The sequence below is a fragment of the Lemur catta genome, chromosome 21 (assembly GCF_020740605.2).
Source record: "Lemur catta isolate mLemCat1 chromosome 21, mLemCat1.pri, whole genome shotgun sequence".
Taxonomy (NCBI): domain Eukaryota; kingdom Metazoa; phylum Chordata; class Mammalia; order Primates; family Lemuridae; genus Lemur; species Lemur catta.
In genome coordinates, this window is record NC_059148.1 from 20,127,683 (window position 1) to 20,151,870 (window position 24,188).

At 44.6% G+C, this 24,188-nt stretch overlaps 1 protein-coding gene across 3 annotated transcripts in view; it reads right to left on the reverse strand.

Moving 5' to 3' along the window:
- CCDC60 (coiled-coil domain containing 60) overlaps positions 1-24,188 on the reverse strand; it is a 150,313-nt gene that overhangs the window by 9,628 nt on the left and 116,497 nt on the right. For all 3 annotated transcript variants that reach the window (XM_045534698.1, XM_045534699.1, XM_045534697.1), the window contains exons 5-9: positions 23,445-23,552; positions 13,386-13,476; positions 8,881-9,115; positions 3,142-3,226; positions 427-498 (exon numbers count right to left, since the gene is read on the reverse strand). In XM_045534698.1, the coding sequence (XP_045390654.1) occupies positions 427-498; positions 3,142-3,226; positions 8,881-9,115; positions 13,386-13,476; positions 23,445-23,552 (591 nt within the window). The remainder of the gene's footprint in view (positions 1-426; positions 499-3,141; positions 3,227-8,880; positions 9,116-13,385; positions 13,477-23,444; positions 23,553-24,188) is intronic.

Genomic DNA, 24,188 nt, shown 5'->3' on the forward strand with positions numbered 1-24,188 from the left:
GCTGAAATCCATGAGGGCAGGTTGTGTTTGTTTTGTTTGCTGCTGAATCCCCCAAACATAGCACAGAGAGGGGGAATCTAAGAATATTCTCTGAATGAATAAATGAATTGGAGGAAGACCTCCACCTCTCCCATTCATTATACATTACCCAAGTACAGGGGGGGAATAGTCCCACAACACATGTTCCCCACCTCACCTCTCCACCACTGGAAGACTTTAACTTTATGGCATGTAACCGTTGGGCAGAAATGCCTGGATTCTCACTCCTGTCCCTGGAGTGAAGGGACCTGTTTCCAGTGAGGTCATAAGAAGGAAAACGCCCCCCCCCCCCCACATTCCATGGTCTGCCGAGCAGCATCTCTGCAGTGGCCCCCGTAACTGTGGGCTGTCTCCCCAGCCACCTGCTGCAGGCTTCCGGCTTCCTACCTTGATTTGTGGGTGGTCTGCATGTCCTTATAGGCAGACTCGCTCTTGTTTTGTTTGAGCACTGACAAGATGCTGCAAAACAAGATGAGCTTTTAAACAAGGCACTGAATACATGATGCTCTCGTAGCAGTAAATTTCTGTGGGGGGATGGAAGCTTCTCTTTCTAGAGTAGGGATCTTCCGACTCTACGGGGCATATAAATCGCCTGGAGAGTTTGCTAAGAATACAGATTCCTGGGCCATGTTTCCAGAGATTTTTTAATTCATTGGATCTGCATTTAAAACCACACACGCGCACACATACACACACACACACACACACACGCGCGCGCGCGCGCACGCCTGGAATTTCCTAGCATACCGTGAAATAAATGCCCACTTGAAGTGCTTGTTAAAAAATACAGCTGCCTCTGGAGATACTGATTTAGTGGGTCTGGGATGAGATCTAGAAATTTGTATTTTTTACAAGTAGCCTACCCTGCATCTGATCCTTAGGAACCCTGCCAGGGGGTTTTAAGAAAAGTCCATCTTTTCAGATGACTGGGTGGCAGCCAGTCTGGCCTTGGGGCCGGGGGCTGGATGGGCTGGCTTGGAGGGGTTCCTAAAACCCCAGAATTCGATGTCAGCCTTGCTGCAAGCAGATTTGGGATTTAAAATGAGAAAGGAATCTAGATTTTAAAGGGAGGGAGCAAAGGAGGATCTGCAGCTTTTCCTAACTGTCTCTCTGCAGCTCCACATCGAAGCTTCAATATCTGCTGCCTTAGCGAGAGATTAGGGAGATTTTTCTCCCAGAGGACTTAATGAGAAAGGGAAATTTCAACAGGTTCTTGCTCCGTAACCATGGTTATTTTATCATGAAAGTGAATGCTGAGGCAATGGGATGGGTCTCGTGAGAACCAGGTTCTAGTGCAGTTCTGTCTTTGAAGACTTTGTGGAAGTCACTCCTTGCTGCTCTTCGCTGTCTATGAGGGGGGGTGATGGTCATGGTGAACGTGTCTCAGCAAGGTGCTGCGAAGATTCCATGGGGCGCTATGTGTGAAATAAAAGGAACAACCCTGCCCCCCACCACCCCCATGCCATTTGCTGACTGCTTACCATATGCCAGGCACATGCTAATATGTTAAATAAATGCATTATCTAGCTAAATGCTTAAGGTGACTCATTGAAGTCGATGTTATTTCCATAACATTAGTCATACTTTATGAGGATAGTGTCATTTAATTCTCACTGCAACCCTTTGGGACAGGTTGATAATGAGCCTCATTTTCCAGAATTGGAATCAGACTCAGAGAGGTGAAGCAACCTGCACAACACCACACAGCAATTAATTAGGGGAATGGAGATTGATCCTAGCCTGTTTGGTTCCACAGCCAATGCTCCGATGCTACACAATCTCGTCTTACAGACAAGAAAATAGCTTTAGAGAAAGGCTAAGTGACTTGCCCAAGGGCACCAGGTTTTGGACCTGTGCCAGTCTGACTCCAAAGCCAGTGCTCATGCCGTGAGTTCTTACAGAGGAAGGAACCTCATCTGTCTCTCATGCTTACAAATCAGGCACAGCAGTCGGGGCCTTAGGGCTCAACATTGTCCCCGAGTGTGCCTCCATGTGCCGCCTTCCCGAGCCGCCCCTATGAGAGTTGAGGCGGCAGCAGACACATTCATCATCCACAAGCAGAGGCGAGGTGTGATGCTTGTGGAAGTGTGCAGTGAACTGTAATTACGGCAATAATAATAACTAATAAGTTATAGTCGGCGTCCCAGTAGGCTAAAGGCAATGACGAACTTCTTCTAGTGCCTCATTTATTTCCAGCAAGTAATTTGCTTACGCACAGGGACCTACACTTGGGAAGGGAACTCCGGCTCTAGACTGTTTGCTCTCTGGGGCTTTCAGAGGTCAAAAGTCTAGTGGATGAGGCTTGCCAACAGGAGGAGGACAGCTCAAGTTCAAGTCTGACACTACCTTCTTAGGAGCCAATCCCATTGATTGTTGGCTTGAAACTTCAAAGGATTCCTGTTGCCCTTAGGATGAAAGCTACAATCCTTGAGCTTCTTCCCACTTTGGCTGCATTTCAGTTCCTGGGAGGTGCCCCGGTCCCTTTGACCACCTTTGTGCATGTGCTGCCTGTAACACTCTCCCCCCTGCCTCCTACCTTCCCACCCTCCTCCCCCTAAACTTTGTTAGGCTGCCTCATTTCCATGCCTTATCCAAATCTCAGCTTAAAGTTTCTTCCTTGGAGGAAACTTCTCTGATCCTCAGCCCCATCCCAGACTAAGTCGAATACCCTTTATTATTTGTTCTCAGTTTCTTTTCGTGACACTTCTCACTTCTCCCCATACATATTCATAACTATTCACTAAAAGAATGAATGACTTACTGTAGGATTCCTGAGAGACAGCGTGGCAGAGTGGTGGACAGAATGGTTTTTGGAATGGGAAAGATCTGGATTCGAGTCGTGCCCTTACCCGTTCACTAGCTGAGTGACCTTGAACAAGTCACACAGCCTCACTAAGCCTCGTTTCATTATTTGTAAAATAAAGATATCAGGATCTACCTTGGGGGTTATTGTAAGAACTCAGGCAGGTGACACACATGGACAAAGTACATGGCTCAGTGCTTGTCACAAAGGAAATGCTCAATAATTGGCTACTGCTATTGTTAATATTATTGCTATTATTCTGATATCCTTTATTTGCCGCAGGAGTAAAGAAAACGTACCTGGGTGTTTTTCTTTGGATCCCAGTCTCTAGCATGATTGTCCTCCGGGCATCTTCCCAAACGAGCTCCAGGAGCTTCAGCAGATCTGATGGGAATAGGAGAGGTCACCTGTGACCAGAGGTCACCCTTGAGACAGGGTTGGGCAGGGCAGGGCCCAGCCTCCCAGCTGGGGTCACCTCTGCCTCTGCATGTGGGGGATCCGGAGAGGGACTCCCTCTGGGTCCGGAAGAGGCGGCTCACAGTGTGCAGGGCAGGCTGTAAATCTGACCATGCTCCTTCCCTGCTTAGAACCCCATCAGTGACTCTCCATTTTGCTTTTGATGACATCTGAATTCCTCCACATAGCCTAGGAGGCCTTCCAGGATCTGGCTGCCCTTTTTACCTCCTGTTTCATCTCCCTTCCCTTCCCCCACCCTAAACTCTGCTGCAGCCAGAGAGGACTGTTTGCACTTCCTGGAAGCAATCCTTTTGTTCAGGAAACCCTCTCTGATCTCCAGAGGCCGGAATTTCCAAACTGGCAGTCCACAGGCTGAGTCAGCTTACAAACGTGTTTGATTTGATTTGATGTGGATGCCAACCTTTTAAAACCGGAAGGTTTCACATAAAAATCCAGGCCTCCAGCTTCCCTAGAAAGGAGTTTTGAGATGGGACTGCATTGCCCTTTTTCCTGGGGCCTGTGGATTCACCTTTAGACAGACATGTGCTCTCCAGCGCCCCCTACCTCCCACCACCCCTCATTGCATGACTAACTTTCATTTTCATCTTTAATATTGTTGATTTTTATATAGCATAGACATATTTCTTCATACCTGAGTTATGGATTGAATTGTGCCCCCTCCAAAAGATATGTTGAAGTTGCAATCCTCAGTACCTCAGTATGTGACCTTATTTGGAAATAGGGTTGCTACAAATGTAATTACAGTCAGGCATTGCCTAACAGTGGGGATAAGTTCTGTGAAATGCATCACTAGACGATTTTGTTGTTGTTGTTGTTGTTGTTGTTTTGAGACAGAGTCTCGCTTTGTTGCCCGGGCTAGAGTGAGTGCCGTGGCGTCAGCCTAGCTCACAGCAACCTCAAACTCCTGGGCTCAAGCGATCCTTCTGCCTCAGCCTCCCAAGTAGCTGGGACTACAGGCATGCGCCACCATGCCCGGCTAATTTTTTCTATATATATTTTTAGTTGTCCAGATAATTTCTTTCTATTTTTAGTAGAGACGGGGTCTCACTCTTGCTCAGGCTGGTCTTGAACTCCTGACCTTGAGCGATCCACCCGCCTCGGCCTCCCAGAGGGCTAGGATTACAGGCGTGAGCCACCGCGCCCGGCCAACGATTTTGTTGTTGTGTGAACATCACAGAGGTAGTTACAGAAGCCTAGATGGTATAGTCTCCTACACATCTAGGCTGTATGGTACAGCCTATTATTCCTAGGCTACAAGCCAGCATGTTACTGTACTGAATACCATAGCACTAGAAACATAACGGTGCGTATTTGTGTACCAAAACATATCAAAACATAGAAAAGGTACAGTGAAAATATGATACAAGAGATAAAAATGGTACCCCTGTATAAGGTACTTACCATGCGTGGAGCTTGCAGGACTGGAAATTGCTCTGGGTGCATCAGTGAGTGAGTGTGAAGACCTAGCACATTACTGTACACTGCTGTAGACTTTATTAACACTGTACAGTTAGGCTACACTACATTTATAAAAAAATTTCTTTCTTTAATACAATTAAACTTTGCTTACTGTAATTTTTTCTCTATAAACTTTTGAATTTTTAACTTTTTAATTCTTTTGTAATAATACTTAGCTTAAAACACAAATACACTGTACAACTGTACAAACATATTTTCTTTCTTTATATCCTTATTCTGTAAGATTTTTCTATTGAATTTTTTTTTAAATTTTTTAAGTATTATTGTTAAAAACTAAGTCACAAACACACACATCAGTCTAGGCCTAGACAGATTCAGGATCATCGATATCACTGTCTTTTATCTCCACAACTTGCCCCACTGGAAGGTCTTCAGGGGTAACAGCATGGATAAAGCTGTCACCTTCTATGGTAACAATGCCTTCCTCTGGAATATGTCCTGAAGGACCTTCCTGATGCTGTTTTACAGTTAATTATATTTTTTACATAAGTAGAAGGAGTACACTGTAAAACAATGATAAAACATGTAGTATAGCAAATGCATAAACCAGTAATATAGTTGTTTATTACCATTATCAAGGACAGTATTATGTACTGTATGTAATGGTATGTGCTATACTTTTATACGACTGACAGTGCAGTAGGTTTGTTTACACCAACTTCACCACAAACATGTGAGTAATGAATTGCACAGTGTTACAATGGCTGTGACATCATTAGGTGATAGGAATTTTTCAGCTTCACTGTAATCTTTAAAGACCATTGTGATATATGTTCATTGTTGGGGCACGTGACTGAGTTCACACTGGAGTCGGGTGGGCCCTCGATCCAATATGACTGGTGACCTTATAAGAGGAGAGAGACACACAGGAGAAGACGGCCTTGGGATGATAGAGGAAGAGATTGGAGGGATGTGTCCCCAAGGCAAGAAATGCCAAGGATTGCTAGCAAGCACCAGGAAAGGCAAGGAAGGATTCTCCCCTATGGATTTCAGAAGAAGCACAGCCCTACTGACACACTGATTTTGGATGTCTAGCATCCAGAACTGTGAGACAATACATTTCTGTTGTTTAAGCCCCTCTGTCTGTGGTACACTGTTACGGCAGCCCTAGGAACCTAATACACCGGCACTCTCAAAAGTTGGAAAATGAAACACAGATGGTGTAAGCTATGTGCCTTAAGAAAAGTGGAAGAGTGGACGTGAATGTTCCTGTTTTATGTGGTTACAGATTTGCAAAGCCCTGCACACCTCACTCCTATAGAATCTGTTTGATGCAAAACCATGGGCTTTGGGATGTCCTTTCCCTGGAGTGTGTAGCTGTCCACGGTGCTGAAACATCACGGTGTGAAGTTGTTAGTTGGTGACTGTGACTCCTCTGGAATTTCTTCTCAGATTTATGAACAAGAAGAGAGAAGGGGCTTGCAGTGAGACAAGGAGGAAATATGCAAAGATCCATTGGAGTCAGAGATATCCCAAGAAATAATAAAGGCAGACTTTTGAGATGGCTTTCACATAATTCCAGGACCCAAGAAGAAAGTTATAGTGGACAATTTCTGGAACTTGAGCGACTGAAGGGAGAGTTTTAAAAATGTATCCTTAGCAGGACAATCTGTTTGCATCCCCAAGTGAACAAACATGCTATATGGCTGTCTCCCTTGAGTAAAAATAATTTTTGATTTTTACTTTCTATGTCGATGGAAAATATTGGTGGTGTTTGCACTTGTCTCAGAACAGACAGTAGAGTGGCTGATGTTGGTTTCATGTACTTTTGACAGATTATCACATCTTCTTCCCTCCCCTGGGATTCTGAAAGCATGTTCTCTTTCCTTCTTCACCCACCACACCTGGCAAGGTGTCTACCTGGGGACTCCTGCAGCACACTCTCCTCCTGACTTCCATCACAGCACTGACTTCATGGGATGGCACTGCCTGTTCCCTTGTGGGTCTTCCCACTAGATCTTGAGTTCCTCGAGGTCAGGAGCCACATTTTGTCTTTCTATTAATAGCACCCGGCACCATGCTTAGCACATGGGGTCTCAGTCAATAGTTGCTGAATGAATAAGTAACAGCTAAGGAGAAAAATGAAGGAGGGATTTGGGAGACTATGAACTAGGTTTGGGTACCAATGAAGGATGACGATGCCAGTGCAGACACTTCACCCATTAGTAGGTGCCTGTAGTCAGCTCGAGCTCATCTCAAAAGCCGTATCTGGAAGGGAGGCCAGAATCTCAGTGCTTCCTAAGACCATTTGTGTCCAGCTTTGTTTATGAATGGAATCACTGGGTGGTAGGGAAAGAGTGCCTTTCCTTAATGACTTTGGAGCCATCTGGGCTGTGATAAATGTCGACATTAAGCCACTTTCCACTCCACTTCCTTATTCTCAAGTAGTTTATCTTCCTAGTAATTTGCAGACATGATTCCATTTGACCTGAACCTGACCTTCATTTTTGTCTTGTCATGTCCACCTGCCTGTACAAGCCACACATCCCAGAATCCTTGGGGTGTATCCAGGAGCCTATTAGCGAGGGAGCTGTGATTGGTTCTTCTACTTTCTTCCCTTCTCCTGGAACCAAGCAGCAACCTCTGACTGCTCCCCTACCCCTGCTCCCACCCAAAAGCAACCCAGCCTGGGATGCGTGGATGCCAGCATGACCCCAGTGACCTGATACACTAGGCAGCTCTCTTAAAGAATCATATATAAAGCTCCATCCTCCTTAATGCACCACATTTTTTTTTTCTGCTTACCAAATGCCTCTGGGAAGGAATGTACCCACCAATATGAAGGTCCATCCATCATGTAACTGAGGTTGGATATGTGTGAAATAGGACAAAGCCTTGGGACTTCTCAAGGTTACCTGAACAAAAAGACGTGTTTGGAAAGGGTACAGATGCTACTGTCTGAGGAAGACAGTCCTGTGACGTATGTCCACATGTAGAGCAACCTGTCCATTTCTCAGTTCCCAGGCTGTGGGGATATCATTACCCCTGGCTCAGAGACAGTGGCGTCCTGTGTTGTCAAATGCCAGATCACATCCCCAGAGAAAAAAATTCTGTCTTCCTTCCTTCATCTTCCATCCCCAGCCTGTCTAAGAATCTCATCCTTGAATGACTAAGCCCCTTTCTTCTTCTTTTGGGGGAAAATAGAGGAGATTTGAGGGAGAACATTTGATGACTCCTATTTTGAGTTGCTATTTAAGTGAGTCTGTCTTAATAGTTTCAAGACTCAGAACTTCAAGACCAGCAGAAGAAATAGACTAGATTTTGGTTTCTTGAGAATACTCCTACCATTGATTTGGGGAGGGGATCATTCCATGGAGAGGCCACAACCTGCTGTCACCAGTGTTTGCATCCACAAAGACTTCATTATGCAGCCAGCCCTGGACATTAGACCCTGGTCAAATGGCATGTCTCTCAGAATAGGATTCATGAATTCAGAATCAATTCGAGGAGGTTTTAAAAGGCAACGAGAGGCCTGGGGAATTAATCTACTTCTGTCAAGGCTGTGACAACTGGGATGGAGGTTAAGATATCAACAGAGGAAAAGGGTGGTGAGGCTGAAGGGAGAACTTTCCCTCCCAGGGGTATGTCTCCAGTGGAAATGCATTTGTCAGCCATTTTGTGTACCTACTGTGTGCCAGGCTGAAGGTGCCTTTAAAATGAGTGAATTTTATGGTATGTGACTTACACCTCAACATAGTTGTTAAAAAAATAGACACTGAATTTCAAAGACAGTGTGAAAAAATAAAATATCTCAATAATTTTTAATATTGATTACGTATTGAAATGATAATGTTCTGTATAAATTGGGCTAAATAAGAACATTTTTTTTAATATTAAAAAAGGGCAATTGGTGGCCATGGGCTCTCTCCCTGGGAGAAATGGCTCAGAGTAACCCAAGTTGTAGAGTGTATTTCTGATATCCACTGGAGAAAACAAAGGATTGCAAGGAAATTGAACAGAGCCAGGGGCACCTATGTCTCCTTTAATGGAGTAGGGGTGGAGATGGAGCCAGAAGGGTTCTTGATGTTTGGCTTGAAGGCAAAGAGTCAGGGCCAATTGATCAGATTGCAGGTAGGACTTACAGATATGGATAGGTTCTTCTTCAGGCTTGGTTGAAGACGATTCATTGTCCTCGATGTCCTTGCTGCCAGTCACCTGGGTGATCACACTCTGGGGCTCATCTGAGCCAGGGTTCACGGAGATCATGCTACTCTGGGGGGATGATCCCCCACTGGTCCGACTCAGACTGAGCGTGGAGCCGCGCCGGCTTGGCTTGCGGCTGGTGACTCGCATTGTAGGAATTTTTAATTTCTTGGTCTAAAGGAAAGAGAGAAGAAAGAGGGGTTTCAGAAGGGAGGAAAGAAGAAGGGAAGAAAGGAAGGGAAGAAAGGAGGAGGAAGGGAGGGAGAAAGAGAAGGAAAGGAAGGAAGAAAGGAATGAGGGAAGGAAGGGAGGACAGATGGGCAGAAAAAAGCAAAAACCTGGCTCTGACTGTGAATTCCTTTTCATTCTTTCCAGACACCACAAGACATATCCTCGATCTGGAGTGACCTTTTGTCACACAAGGTGTATTATTTGAAGCAAGTGTGACAGACCTTATTCTATTGCATGAGTGCATGGTTGACAAAATAGTCACCATTACGAGGCCAAAAATGTACTCCAATGATGTTGCCAAGACCCAGAAGAGTTTTTGACTTTTCTTTGGTAATCACTATCAGAGCTGATTTCTAAACTGTAGAAGAGGATGGGTCTAACTTCTTTGCCTAAATCTTGGTTTTGGCCCCAAATTGCAGGTATCAACTTCTTATTTGCCTAGTTGATGCCTGGGCCTCAAAGAATGAAGATTTGTATCCACTGGGGTTTTCTAAAGAACTCAAGGTGGAGAAAATTCTATGCCTGAATTTAGGAGGTAGAGTAGGGGGAAGCAGATTTGTCTAGTGGGGTGGCATTCTTACAGCAGGAGGAGCCACGGGCCAAGAGGTGACATGTCCTAGATGAGATTAAAAGGTAGGGAGAGAAAGTCCTGTGAAGGGAGTGTGGATTTTTGGAAGGAAAGGAGTTAGAAAGAGTTGGGTACAGGAGTGTATTTGTGTATGTGTGTGTGTGTGTGTGTGTGTGTGTGTGTGTGTGTGTGTCTACCGTCCTGCAAAACTGGTGTCACTTCCTAATGCACTATTTGGAGTTACGTCCTCTTTTAACTCATGATCCAAACTTCAGAGAAGCCTCCTAACTTGCCCAAGGTTACCCAGCTAGCAAGTAGCAGAGCCAGGATTCAAACCCAGGTCAGGCTAACACCAAAGCTAATTACTATGCCTTACTTAAAAATACTTTAGAAGCCTTTTTCAATGGCATTGAAAATACCCTTGATCTCGTGCTCATGATTCTTTACGGCATTTAAAATGCTGGGTTTACAATGGGGAAGAGCAGGTCCTCAGCCGCTCCAGAGAAAGAGCTCATTACAGGCTGGGCTACAGTTTATACTCAATTAATAGAAACAATTTTATTTGAGAACATTTAAAAGAAAGCTCTTGAGGGGCAGGCTGACATCTTCCTTAGATGGAACTCATGGTGTTTGATATCCTAGGAGAGGGGAGAGGGAGAAGAGGTAGCACCGAAGGACACACCAATATTTAATACATATTGAACAGTGTGGAGAGAATTGTATTTGGCAGGATTCTTTTTAGGAAGTCGACTTTATGTGACCAGAAGTCATATTTTGATTGGCTTCCCTGTGGGATGCTGAATATGGGTGGCACTTTCCTGCATTGGAAGAGGGGAGGGATTTCTTGGTTGCACAGGGGAGGAAGAAGGTGGAGGGAGGGCAGGGGGAAGGTTGTGGGGCTGAAGATGAGCTCTCTCCCTGTACCCGCCCCCGTCTCCCCTAAATCTTCAGTGAAATTCTGTACAAATGACAGAATGCTTGAGAATGTGACAGGCTGGGGAATTGGAGTTTGAACTGAGTTCAACCAGATCTCCGCGGGGGCGTGCAGTTTGCAAAATGACTGTGATAAAGAAAAAGCAAATACCAAAAGTTGGCAACCTTTGATAAATTAGGAGCTTGGTACAATGCTTCCTTTGTCCTGATATTGCCACTGGTCAACAGCTTGCCAGCCTGACAGAAAGCCCCTCGACTCCCTGTCGCCCTGGGGACAGAGGACGTCAGGGCTCAGGGATGATACGTGCAGAAGTTGCTTCTTTCTGTTTTATCTGGCACAATATGAATTCCTGATTCCAGGAACCACATTCTTTAGATCAATGTAATTTTTGAAGGCTGGATAGATCGCCATGAGGGCAGCCTGGAGTCTTGCAATGAGCACTGGAGTCAGAGCCAGGGGGACCTCAGGGGCAACTCAGACTGCCCTGCCTCAGTTTCCTCATTTATAAAACAAAAGGAATGGGCTGGGATGATCTCAGGAGAGCTTTCCGTATCCAGAGTTCTGCGTGCATCTTCCTTGAGCTAAGATTTCAGCTTATGCTCCTGAAGTTGCCATTCATTAAAATTTAATTAACCACCCTAGCCAGGAAATCCAAAGTGAAGGGCCGACACTTCTGATTAATTGAGAGTGGCAGAAAAATAAAATGTGGGGGGAAGAGGTGACAGGCAGTTTCAGCATCTTGCTTGCCCTTTATTGAACTGACTCTTTCTGAATTGACTTAAATCCCTAAATGCTGCTTCCCTATTTTTTATATTTCACTCAGGAGTGGTGTTAACCAACTGCTGGTTTCCATCAGAAGAAAAGATTTCCTTGAATGGTTCCTTACACTTTCTATGAAGCAGGGGTTGCAAACTGGTGGCCTATGGGGAGACATGTTTAGCTAGCCGGGATTTTACAAATTGGGAGATTTTTAAATAAAAACTAAGGTTTTTGGTTTCTCTTGAAAGTGGTAGGCGCTGGGTTCCCATTCTCACATGGCAAAATGAGCTAGGGCTGATTTCTTTCCCTTAGGTGTGCAGAAGTGCTCCCGTTTGCCACAGACCTCACCACTCCCTAATGTGTGTACATCCATCCTGATTTTTTTTCATTAATACAATTAATCTGGCCCTTATGAACACTGCCTTGGCACTGACAAGCTCTATGCATACAGAAGACTATCAGGGGTTGTTGGAGTTGGTGAGATTCTCTTTCAAATTCCTCATTTTATGGGCAGAGAAAGTGAGATCAGGAGAGTGGAAAGGACCTGTCCAAGTGAATTGAGTCCCTGTGGCTGACCCAGGTCTCCTGAGTCCTAATTTAGCATCCCTCACCCCTACAGTGGACCATGCTACAGCCCAGGTTTGACCAACAAACTTGCTGGAGAATTCAATTTGTGAGAGTCTAAGGATAGCACGTCACTCTCCCCTCCTCCAATTTTAGTGGGGAATATTACTGAAGGAATATTTTTCTTTTCTTTTCTTTTTTTTTTTTTTTTTAAGGTTTGTGGCTCCTGCTGCTTTTTCGGTGCATTTCTGGAGACAGATGCACACAATATCTCCGTAGCAACTTTCTGTAATTAAAACAAAGGCTCTTAATTCTCAAGCTTAGGAGCACCCTGATGACAGAGCAAGAAAATGGTGAAACTCTTCATGTAGGGCAATTATAATCATGACTTCATGGACAACAGGCATTTGAAGAGCCCAGTGTTTAATAAATAGACCCAGAATCAACTCCTGTCTCTGTCATTACCCAGCTGGGCAACCTCATGCAAGTCACTTAATCTCTCTGAGCCTCAAATTCCTCCTCTTCCACCTTGGGACGAGAACAGTGTCCCATGGGGTTGCCAAGAGGGCGTCATATACCTAGAGAGCCTCCTTAGCACAGAACCTGGCCCGTTGCGATTATGTTGAAAAGTGGCCCCGAAAAATTATACAACTAAAATAGTGCTAAGCATTTTCACATTTTCAAAATGCGTTTGCCTAGTTTTTCCTAAGGGTCTTCACTAAAGTTGAGAGGTAGGCAGATGTGAAAGGTACATCCATTTTGTGGGCAAGGGGACAGGTTCAACAAACACTAGTTATATGCTTGCTCAACTACCTTCTCCTATCTTAATATTATCTCTTGCCATTATGATTGCTATGGGGCTTGTTTGTTGAGTAGATGAACTGGGGAGTTTCCAGGTTAGGAATAGCTTTGGGTAAAAAGAATCTATGTCTTGCCATCTTCTTAATAATGAACATATGTCCTAGTTTGTAGAAAATCCTGTCTACTGAGTCACTCATTTCTTGTTTTCTGACTGAGTTAAAAAAAAAAAAGAGAGAGAGAGAGAGAGACAGAGAGGGACAGAGAGAAATGACTGTTATTTATTGATTTAAAAGATAGAGCGAGGTGAGTCCATTTCCTTCTGGTGACATCTTATTAAGCAGTTGCTTAGCACCCCCTCCCTTCCCCATCAGGTAGCGTCCAGCCAAATGTCATTTCTCCTCTAATCCCCAGATAACCATTTTAATTAAAATTTACAAAAACCATCCAACAGCATGTGGTTCTGACTTCACTCTGAGAACCAACTAGAAAAAAAAAAAATTCCCATCAGAAGAAGGATGGATGAAAATGCTCCTCAACTCGACTTAGGGCCCGGGAGCCGGACAGTTGACCCGCCTGTGGTTGGTTACCTTTGGCGCCGTGATGAAATGCTCCCACCTCTGTCCTATGGCCTTGTCCTTATGGATTTTTTTTATTATGCTCTTGCTTCCACCAGGGTCCCTAAGTAAGAAAGTTTAATGAGTTTTCCGTTTCCAGAGCTTCAGTTTATTACAAGTGCTTTTAAGAAAGGTAATGAATAGAGGGGGAATGGTGGCTGGTCTCTGTTGAGAATTTTTTCCCTCCTCCTGCCCGTGGGAAGGAGCAGGAGGCGCAGTTCTCAGTAGCTGGGTCTTTTAAGTGGAACTGAGGTTAGAAGAGACCATTGCTTACCGGGCAGGGCTGAGGGAGGTGACATATATTCGTATGCTTTTTGCATCTATCTGCAGTTTGGACTCCTGGGCAGCTCTGCAGTTACTCCTGGGGGTGAATATGAGATCGGTTTTCGTTTCTGAATCTCTGCTTGGACCGTAGCCTAAGGGTCCCACCATCAGGGACACTTCTGAGTGACACACAGAGAATATTACTGGGTTGGGTTGAGGGGAGCTCATGGGGCTGCATAATGAAAATCACTGATTTGAGGTTTATTCAGCAAAAGTTCTCCAGGATGCTACGTGCAAGACACTTCTGTGCCTTCTCACTGAACCATCTCAGTCACTATCACCTGGTGGTATAGTCATTGCCATCCCATTTCACAGCTAAGAAAACAAACTCAGGGGGCTGAAGTCACTTACCCAGTTGTGGATTTACAATGAAACTGATGAAGCTAAATCTCCAGGGCCCATCACTGACATGGGTCCCTGCCCCAGGGCCCTGTGCTTAATTTCATATTATAATTTCGTATTCTTTTTCTTAAAGTGTCCCCTGCCCCAATTAAATAAGCTTCAGGTCCTCCAAAAACCTGCATCCTCCCCTCATGGATTGAGAACTTTCTGGACAGGAGGCTGAAGCCCCAGCAGACTCTGGGGGTGACATGCCCATCATTCCTTATCTGGAACCCGTGGGACCAGATGTGTTGCCAAATTCATAATTTTGGCATTTTTGGCATTTGGAAAATATGCAGCATTATGGATGCTGCATATACTGTATGTTAACAAAATCCCTCTGATGGGGTCAGTCAGGAGCAGCAACCTGTAATCAAGCACATTAATATTTCTGCAATGAAGCACATGGATATTTACACTGGGTGGGATAAATAAAGACTGTAAATAGCTTCAAGTCAAGTTTTGCTGCCAGTTTGGTTCTTGTCAGATTTTGCTGCCAAATGAGTTACGAAAAAACTGAGTTTTTAGAGCCTTTGGGATTTTGGACTTGTGGCTGTAGGGCAGTGGGTCTCTATTGGTAAACAAGCAGGGGGTCTCAGTGTGTGATCTCTCAGCTACCTTTACATATCTATTGATTGATTGATTGGTCTATCAACCCACCCATCCATCCATCCCTTTCTTTATCCCCTTTTTTCCTTTTTTCACTGCAGAGAGGACACTGGGTGGCTAGGATCCTTTAAAGCATTTGGCTGGCTCTCCCCTAGCATAGAGCAGGGATTGAGGAAATCAGAAGATGGACAGACCTGTTTTGATGGGGGCGATGGGGGTCTAGGCTTGTTGGTGGGTGCCGAGTGCATTGCTGGTGGTGGGGGAGGTGCTCAGGTATGGAAGGCGGAAGGTGATCAAGATAAACCTAACTTACCGCTGACTTCTCATGGCATGGGGCATCTGAGTAGCAGAAACAAGGGCTTTTCCCAATCCAGATGGGAAATGTCTTATCGCCAGCAGGACCTTGCTGAACATCTACCAGCTAACAGGTATCACACGGGAAATACACAGAGACCCCCAGGTGGAAGTCAGGCCGGGGAGGGCAGGATGAGAATGTGCCTCCCAGCTTTTGTAAGACTTTTGTGTTTGATTACACAATAAAAAGCCCTCTGAATAATTAACAGTGAAGCTCATTTAAATTGGTTCTGCCTGCCTCTCCCCCGAGTAATCAAATTAGGGGGATATTTAAAATCCAGCCAGAGGAAGAAGAAGCAATACTTCAGCCCTATAAACAATATTTAAACTAGCGGCGCTTTTGAAGTCTGATATAAGGCTCACCAACTGGAAGCTTTAGCGGTTTTTTGTTTTTGTTTTTTTTTTTCCCACTTTGGAGCGTTTCTTTCAAGGCTACAGGGCTTTTTGCTTTTCCCTTTGCTAAGGCAGCCCCTGCTGAGTCTCCAGCCTTCTTCCTGAAGTTCAAAAGCAACCCCCTCTCCCCTTTTAAAATTAAATCTGGTCCCAGCCAAGCTTTCAAAATCTTAACTATTCAGGCCCAGTTGGGAAGATGGAAGTTTTCCCCTTAATGCTGACTTCCAAGATGACCCGAAATCTATTGCGACTTCAAGCACCAGGCTAAATGAGTTAAAAATGCTGCGAGACTCCCACAGACCTTAAGAAAGCTCTGAGCCCTTGCTCTTGCAAAGCCGTTGATAAAGAAAAGATCTGGTTAGACAGAACCGGTCTTTCTGATGTTTCATTTTCAGTAGCAAATAAACCAAAGAGGAAGATCAATAGGGAGAAGAAAAAATAAAATAAAATAAAACCACCCGAGCTGAGTCGTCCACCACACCTTGCAGAGAAGGACAAAGCAAGTTGGCGTTCCTTCGCCACGGTCTGGCGGGGTCATCGTGAGTGTGTTCACCAAATAGTCCCAGTTCTGTCCCCGTCCCTGAAGGCAGGCCTGACACTGTGCCTTGCTTTGTTCAAAAATACATGCGCGAAAGTGTCGTGTGGCACTTTGGGCAGATGCTTGAAGGGCCAGCCTTCAAGTCACCAGACTCCTTTTTTTTGCCTCGTTGATGGTGGAAGCTTGTGTTGAGATGGAGCTTCTATCAGCCTGGGTCCCTGACTGAGCACATGGGCAAAGAGCCCACCAGTAGGACATGCAGGGTGAGCCAGAAATGAGCTTCCGTTCTGCTTCTCAGCCTGAAGCCACTGAGATTTTGGGGGGTTGTTCATTACGGCAGCCTAACCTAGCTCACCTAATCGCTGGCCTCTGATTTACTGTCCGTGTGACCTCGGGCAAGTCTCTCTGAGTGTCAGAACCAAGCAAGTGTCACCTTGGTGGTTAAGAGTGAATTTAAAAATTGGGTGGACCAGCTAGCTGTCCTCTGCCTCACTGCTTCCTACGTGTGGAACTTTGCGTGTGTTATTTAGCCTCTCTGAGCCTTGGTGTTCCCATCTGTAAAATGGGGGGATGATATTAGCTATGCCAAAGGATTGCTGGGGAGCTGAAAAGAAACGGGGCTTTGGTGGCTGCCTTGTACAGAGAACTGAATACAGTTCAGCTGCAAACGGCAATAACATGCTTTTTTCAATGGAGATCTTTGAGTGGCTTAGAGGAAGCGCTGATGAGCTATGAGGGCAATGAGCTACTAGGGCAGATCCATGGGGGAGAAGTAGCTGTAATTCCCAGACCATAATTCCTCTCTGCTGAAGCTTTTTGGGGGATCCTCTTTGCCAGAAATCAAGGGAAAAGGGCATCGAGTCCTGTCGAATTTCTTTTAACTGTATCCACCAAGCACAATTTGTTCTGGGCAGCCACTTGAAGATGTCTTACCCACAGTGGCAATCAGAGCAATTTTCTCAAACACTTCACTCTCTCATCCTGAACTCGCGTTTGGGGGTAAAACGTCTGCTTCTCAGGGTGGAAAAGCTTGCTGGCTGGTTTAGGGACACGTGTTCATGTGGCCATGACCAAGGGGGAGAACTGTTGATTTTGCACTGCGAACGTGGCAGAGGTCAAAGCTCTTGGGATGTCCCAGACCAGGTGGCTCTGTCCTGCCTCCTGAGTGAGAATCTGATCATCCTGCCATGTTCTGCCACTCTGTGGAGATGTCCGATGGAGTACCAGAGTGGAGAATGATGCAATTAAATCAGTGTGAAGAGGAGAGCAGGGGAAATCAGAGATTTCACTCAAATGTTTTTCCTTGATGATCCAATTTAAAAATAACCTCCCCCACCCTGTCACTATCACACCACCCACCAATTTCATCATAACACATTGCTATCACAACGTATCCTCATTATTACATGTCTATTATCTGTTGCTTCCCTCCTACCCCCCAGAATGGAAGCTCTGAGATCAGGGATGTTGTCTATTTTCTTCTCTGCAGCATCCCTGATTGTAAGCAGTGCCTGCAAAAAGCAGGTTTGAGAAACAGATTTTCTTGGTGGGAGGAGTGGGGGAGGGTATCACATGACAAGCGGAAAACAATTCAAATATAAAACACTTAAATAAAAAATTGCTAATGGGTGTTGTTCAGAACGTTGCTGCATTGTTTCATGAAAGCAAAAACTTGGAAAAGACATGAGGGTCTTGGGATTTTGGTTAAATACGTTTCTATACATTCATAGGTTGTTAAACTGCACAGCAGAGGTTCAGACATGGAGAGATGCTCCTTATATATTAAGTCAAATAGCAAAAATTTAGTTGCAAAACAGTATGTGCAGAATGGCACTTTTAATGACTTGACAAAAGAAAATGACATTATATATCATATCATCTTAATAAATCAGGTCCCTTTTGTATCCCAGGGTCCTCTAGTAAGTGCCACTTTGTAATAAGATATTCTTTTTTTGGAGGCAGGCACCAGATAATTCTCCAAAATAATCGCAGACTTTGAGCTTTAGCTACAGACAGAGGAAACAACCATTTAGCAGCGAAGCACTCATGCTTGGCAGTGAGGTTAACTGGGTTCAAATCCTGACAATTCTTGTGCTAGCTATGCAACTCTGAACAAATTACTTAAATGTCCCATGCCTCGGTTTCCTCACTGGCATGTTGGATTGAGGCTTAAATGAGGTAATATACCCAGAGAAGAGTGCTTGACATACAAAGTACTCAAATGCTGGCTGTTTTCATCATAAAACGGTAGAAGGATTTAGGTGTTTGCGTTATATTTGACACATCAAACTGTGGTTGCATTTTACCCATCCGTGCTTTCTAAAGGAAGGGTGGGTTCTTGGTCCCTGGGCAGCCCAGCTCTTGAGTGTCTGCAGTCTCATAATAGAAGCCAGGATTCCATCCACCTGGCCTCCCCAATTAAGAGTGGGTCCAGTGGTGTCTTTCTGGAACAGCCTGAGGCAGTAAGACTTAGACAACTCTTTTGCTTCGGTGGCTCCAGGGCAGAGTGGAGGAATGTGGGGACTGTTGGAACAACTCCTTTGAGGGGTGTGCTGTACCCTGCCAGAGGTTTGCCCTGTTTTCTCCTAGTGGAACTGGGGAAGATGCCTGAGAGGGTCGGGACGGGGGGAGGAGGTGGCATTAGAATTTGTCATGTTTCCCCAACATCTGGTGTTGGTTGCTTGTTTCTCTGTAAAAGTCCACTCATTTCTAGCTAGTCCCTCTGGTCGGTCTTGGAAAGTTAGTCTCTAACAGGAATCACACCAATACAGGTTCACGACCCCTTACCCAATTCCAAACTCCAAAGCGTGGTCTTGAGAACTAAAAACATTTTAATAACTTATTTGCAGCAAAATGTGACATGAACTGATGAGAGGCTATCGATGGCCTTTATTGGCCTCTATCATGTGCTTAAATATTCACTTATTTGTGTTCTGCAGAAATATTGTGTTTGATGACAGGGCTCCTTTGGGAGTGTAGTGTTCTAAATGGTATATGCCCTGTATTTCCTTTTTAAAATGCAAAAATAAAAACTCAGAATTCTGAAACACAGTTGGCCCTAAGGGTTTGAATAAAGACTTGTGAGCCTTTATGAAAAAAAAAAAATTCAGGTCAACTTTGCCTAAACAGAGGCTTGTATCTCTCAGAGAAGGGTAATTAGCACATTCATAATTGAAGGTTCAGTTTCTGCTTTAGTTGTGGACCCGATCATCTTGTCAATTGAAATAAACTCTCTTGTTAGCAGCAGAATTAACAAGGGTGTTGAGAAATGATAATGTGTTTGAATTGCCACATGATGAAATTGGGAAGTTGAGAAGTTTTTTCCCTGAGGAAACAGAGACTCAGATGCAACTCATAATGACATCCTCAAAAATGTCATCTGTCCAGTCGTCCAATTGTCCACCAATCCATCCGAATAGGAGCTCTTCCTACAACTAACGAAAATCACCCTTCTGCTTGTAGCACACTAACTGCTAGTTAGTGAAATTTTGCTGCCTGTAGAAAGCCCACGTTGAAGTATTGACCGACTCCCACTTTCTTGCTATAAAACCCATGGAGGGGAGGGGTTGGATCTATATCTGTCATCATGCCTAATAAGAACGAAGCCTCTGGGATCTACAGGTCTCCCGGGACGGATGTTTCCTTTTGGAAAGTGCAAGGTGGGTGTCAGGGCTCTGGGTTTAGGTCTCAAAATGCTTTAATAGTAAGAGACACTGGCTGCTTAATGGTGAACTCTCAGAAAAGCACAGTCAGGAGAACTGGAAATTTGGTTTTTCTTCCTTGGAGTAATTCCCTGGATTGTTTATCTTTGCAATTAGATTTTGGATGACCTTGTGTAGCCTTCTTACCCTGTCTGTTTGCATGTTTGTTCATCCACCCAGTGAACATGGATCTCACGAGTTGGTAAAATTCTGCTCAGAAGTTTATAATTTCTTTCCCAGCCTTAAGTCTCAATGGTGTTGATAACCACACACCTAACTGCTCTTCAAAAAGGGATTTTTATCTTTAATAGCTCTCATTTAGGGAACACTATTTGTGCTCCTAGACGTTAGGCTAAGTGTTCTATGTACTCGATCTTGCTTAATCCTTAACAATGACTCTTCTGAGGCAGGAACCCATTTGATGGATGAAGAAACAGAGGCCCAGAGATGTTAAATGACTTGCCCAGGGTTGCACAGCTATTAGATGGCAGAGCCTGGACTCATCCAGGTCTGTCTGATGCTAAAACCCTTGCTCTTCCATCACTCTGATCCAGCCGGGTTTAAAAAATGTATTTGAAGAGTTCCAGAAATTCATACTATGGCATAAGGGTGAAACATCATAAATAGGGATTAAGCATTAAAGAGAAGATAGCCTTCTGCTTTCTTGCTGATTAAAAAGATATTTTTTGGCACTTCCTAGGAAACTTAACCCCCCCAGCTGATTCATAATTAAAAAAAAAATCCCAAACAGTGGTGTGCTGGAGATGTCTCATATTGTCTCACGAGAACTGATTTTGTACATCTCTTCCTAACTCCACGTTCAGTGACATCATCTCGATAAGCTTGAATCAGTTATGGTAGGAGAATTTACACCATGGAAATTGGCATTGTTCTAAATCATGGCTCCTGGCTTCCTAGAGAACTGTTTGTTAAACACTTACCAGCATACCACTGACCTCAAGCTAAAATCCCCATCACGAGGAGATGGTCCACTAGAAAAAACAAATCCCAACAAATACTCTACTTTCTATGGGAATCTTACCTGGACTGCATTTTTCTCCCAGGTCTGGCTGGGTCAGGTTCAGGTTCTGCTTTTATAGAACTGGACATCCTGAGATCCCTAATGGAATTCTGCCCTTCTGAGTCACGATAGAACATCTGCTACTCACAATGTGACCACAATGTCTTTTTACTGCAGCTAACAGTTTTTGGTCACATTTCTAAAACCAACCAAAGGAAATAAAGATGGTCCCTTTTTTCTCCTCCTCAATCCAAATTCTACATAATATTCTTTCTTCTGTTGAGAGGGATTGGGTGCTTATGTGTCGGAGGCAAAACATTGTTGTTGTTGGCTTGCTCAGGGAGATAAAATGCTATTGGAAACCCACTGACACAGAGCCCTTTTTCTTAGAATCTAAGCAGTCAACTGTGGAAAAAAAATAGATGTTGCTTTTACCTAGCAATTCCCATGTCCCATGATCTAGCCAGCAGAAATATCTGCAACTGAGCATAAAAGACAGGTATAAGGATATTCCATACTTGAAATGTCAAAAATCTGGGAATGACCTCAGCGTCCGGCAATAGAGAAATGATTATCTAAATTACGCTCCATCCATACAATAGAGTACTCTGGTGTTGTTAACAGAATGTGGAAACTTTGTATGTGCCATCATGGAAGGATGTCTCTGAGTCATTGTAAAAGGGGGAAAATCATGTAGAGAACAATAGGTAGAGTATGATCCCATTTCTGTTAAAAAATGTATCTGCATGTATTTGTAAAAGGAAGCCATTAGAAAGACCTGGAAGGACACACCTTAGACCTTTAAAAGGGGTTTTCTCTAAGGAGGCGATTTCAGGGAGGGAATAAACGCTTTCATACTTTATATACTTGTAAATTTTTTGAAAAAAATTCCATAAGAATAAATTGTGTTCCCTTATTAGTTGAGCAGTTTAGTTTAAAAGAAAAATAAATAATGCATGGGAAATGTTTTAAGGTTGTGGCTTTCAAATAAATTCTGGGAGCCACAAAAGATATTTTGGAAATAACTGGGGTGCCATGGGGGGGACGGGAGCAAGTTGGAGATACCCTAGTTCTCCGGGGCCTCAAACCTCTTGCCTTATGCAGAAGTTCCATTTAGAAAAATCGGTTTTACATTATTGGGGCTTTCATTTAAAAACAATGGATTTATGCTGTTTAAAACTAAAGTTTGCAAACCACTTGTATCAAAGGCAACTACAGTTTTTTTTTTTTTTGAGACAGAGTCTCGCTTTGTTGCCTGGGCTACAGTGCCGTGGCGTCAGCCTAGCTCACAGCGACCTCAAACTCCTGGGCTTAAGCGATCCTCCTGCCTCAGCTTCCCAAGTAGCTGGGACTACAGGCATGCACCACCATGCCCAGCTAATTTTTTTTTCTATATATATTTTAGTTGGCCAGATAATTTCTTTCTATTTTTAGTAGAGACGGGGGTCTCACTCTTGCTCAGGCTGGTCTGGAACTCCTGACCTCGAGCGATCCACCCCCCTCGGCCTCCCAGAGTGCTAGGATTACAGGCGTGAGCCACCGCGCCCGGCCGCAACTACAGTTTTAAATTCATCCCAACCAAAAACATTGAATCGATTTGGAGTTACTCATCGGTCAATAGATGCCAGATTTATATTTCTGGTTGTATCTGAGGTTAGTTTATCTGGGCTCTGGTGTAACAGATAACTTGAGGGTGGAAGGGATTTGGGGACTTGGGGGATGGGTGGTAAGCATCCTCAGGAGGAAGGAATTGATTAAGACTCAGGATTTTGGAAGAGGAAGAGGAATGAATTCACCTGGAAGGCAGGACAGAGAACGGGTGCCAGTGCCAGTGTTGGGGTGGGGGTCAGGGTGGAGGATGCTAGCATTGGAGGTAGGGAACTATCTTATTTAACTCAGCCGCGGTTTTCACAGTGCAAATCCAATTCCTCAGGTCAGGGTTCTTTACTTTTTTTTTTTTGTCCCATTCCCACAGACAACCGGACTCTTCTTAAAGAACCAGTGTCTTCCCATGCCTGTCTGTTCCCTGCTCTGCCCCTTGTGTGTACCACATGGTTCCTGCAACCGTGGCCTCGGAGCTTTTGTGTGGGCCCTTCCCTCTGGTGGGGACACACCTAACACTTCTCTTGGCCTAGACAACATGTGCTGGAGCCTCTGCCTGTGCAGACACAGCTGCTGCAGGGACCTGAATACCAAGTACTGCCTTGGCTCCAAGGGGAGAAGTAGCCACCAATATATATTAAAAACCAACAGAACAACACAAAACCTTGAGAGAAAGGAGAAAAACAAGAACAAAGAGAAAGGGAAGAAGAGAAGGAGGAAAAGGAAGAACAACAAAGAACAGTGCTGGGGAGACACAGTCTAAGAAGAAAGTTGGAGAGGAATCCAGCTGCGGTGTGCTGGCATTGCTTGCCCATTTCTGTGGTGTAAATGCTCCCACTGCGGCTGATTGATTTCAAACTACTAATGTGATGTTACTGAATGTGGAGTCGGGAAGAGATGCTGGCGGGAGATATACACCATTGGCTCTTGCAATTCTGTGTGAGCTGGCTCTAGCTCACCCCTGTTTGGACCCCACAGAGCACGTAGGAGAGCTCCTAAAGCAACCCACCCACCAAAAATAGCCAAAGGAGGGGAAGAACATCTAGGAGTCCTTTCCCCACTGCCTGGTCTACTGCTAGTTTACCGCACGTTGCAGGGCTGAGGCGTACTTTGGATTCCAGCAGGTGATCAAGGGCTTCATGGTGTGGTGGGTGTGGTCGATCGTCAGGGCCTCCAGGAGCCAGTGGAGGGCACAGAGCTGGCGGAAGAGGTGCTCACTGCAAAGACAGAGAGAGGGAGCACAGTGGGACCCTGTTAGAACAACATTCTGCACGGTAATAGCCATAGAGATAGTAGGCGTGCTGGCTTCCAGTTTGAGAGCTGGCACCATGCTCCAGGCATGCGTAAATATTTTGCCTACATCACCTCATTAGATCTTTGCAATGGCCCCATGAGGTGTTCACTAACCCCATTTTACAGATGAGGAATCCGAGGCTCAGAGGAGTTAAGGACGTGGTGCCAGGTCAGTAGGCCAGTAGGTGGCAGAGCCATGATTTGAAAGGAGATGATCCTATGCCAGTTACTGGGAATTTGTGTGTGTGTAGGGCAGGATCTTGTGACCCAGCTGGAGGTCTTGACTCAGGCAAACCAGAGGCTTGAAGGAAATTAATATCCTATGGTGCTCAATTGTTAATCTGATAAAAGTACAATAAATAGACAAAGAGTACGCAAAAAGTCTGGAAACGCAGAGAAACGTGTGTATTAATTGCACTTTTCCCCCCAGATTAAAAATTGGACATATTGCTTTAAATTTATAAGTCAAATTGTAGCTGGATGTTGAAGAAAAACAGATTGAGCATAGTATTTCAAAATGCTAACTAAAACATTGTTTAAAAATATGTCTAACCAACATT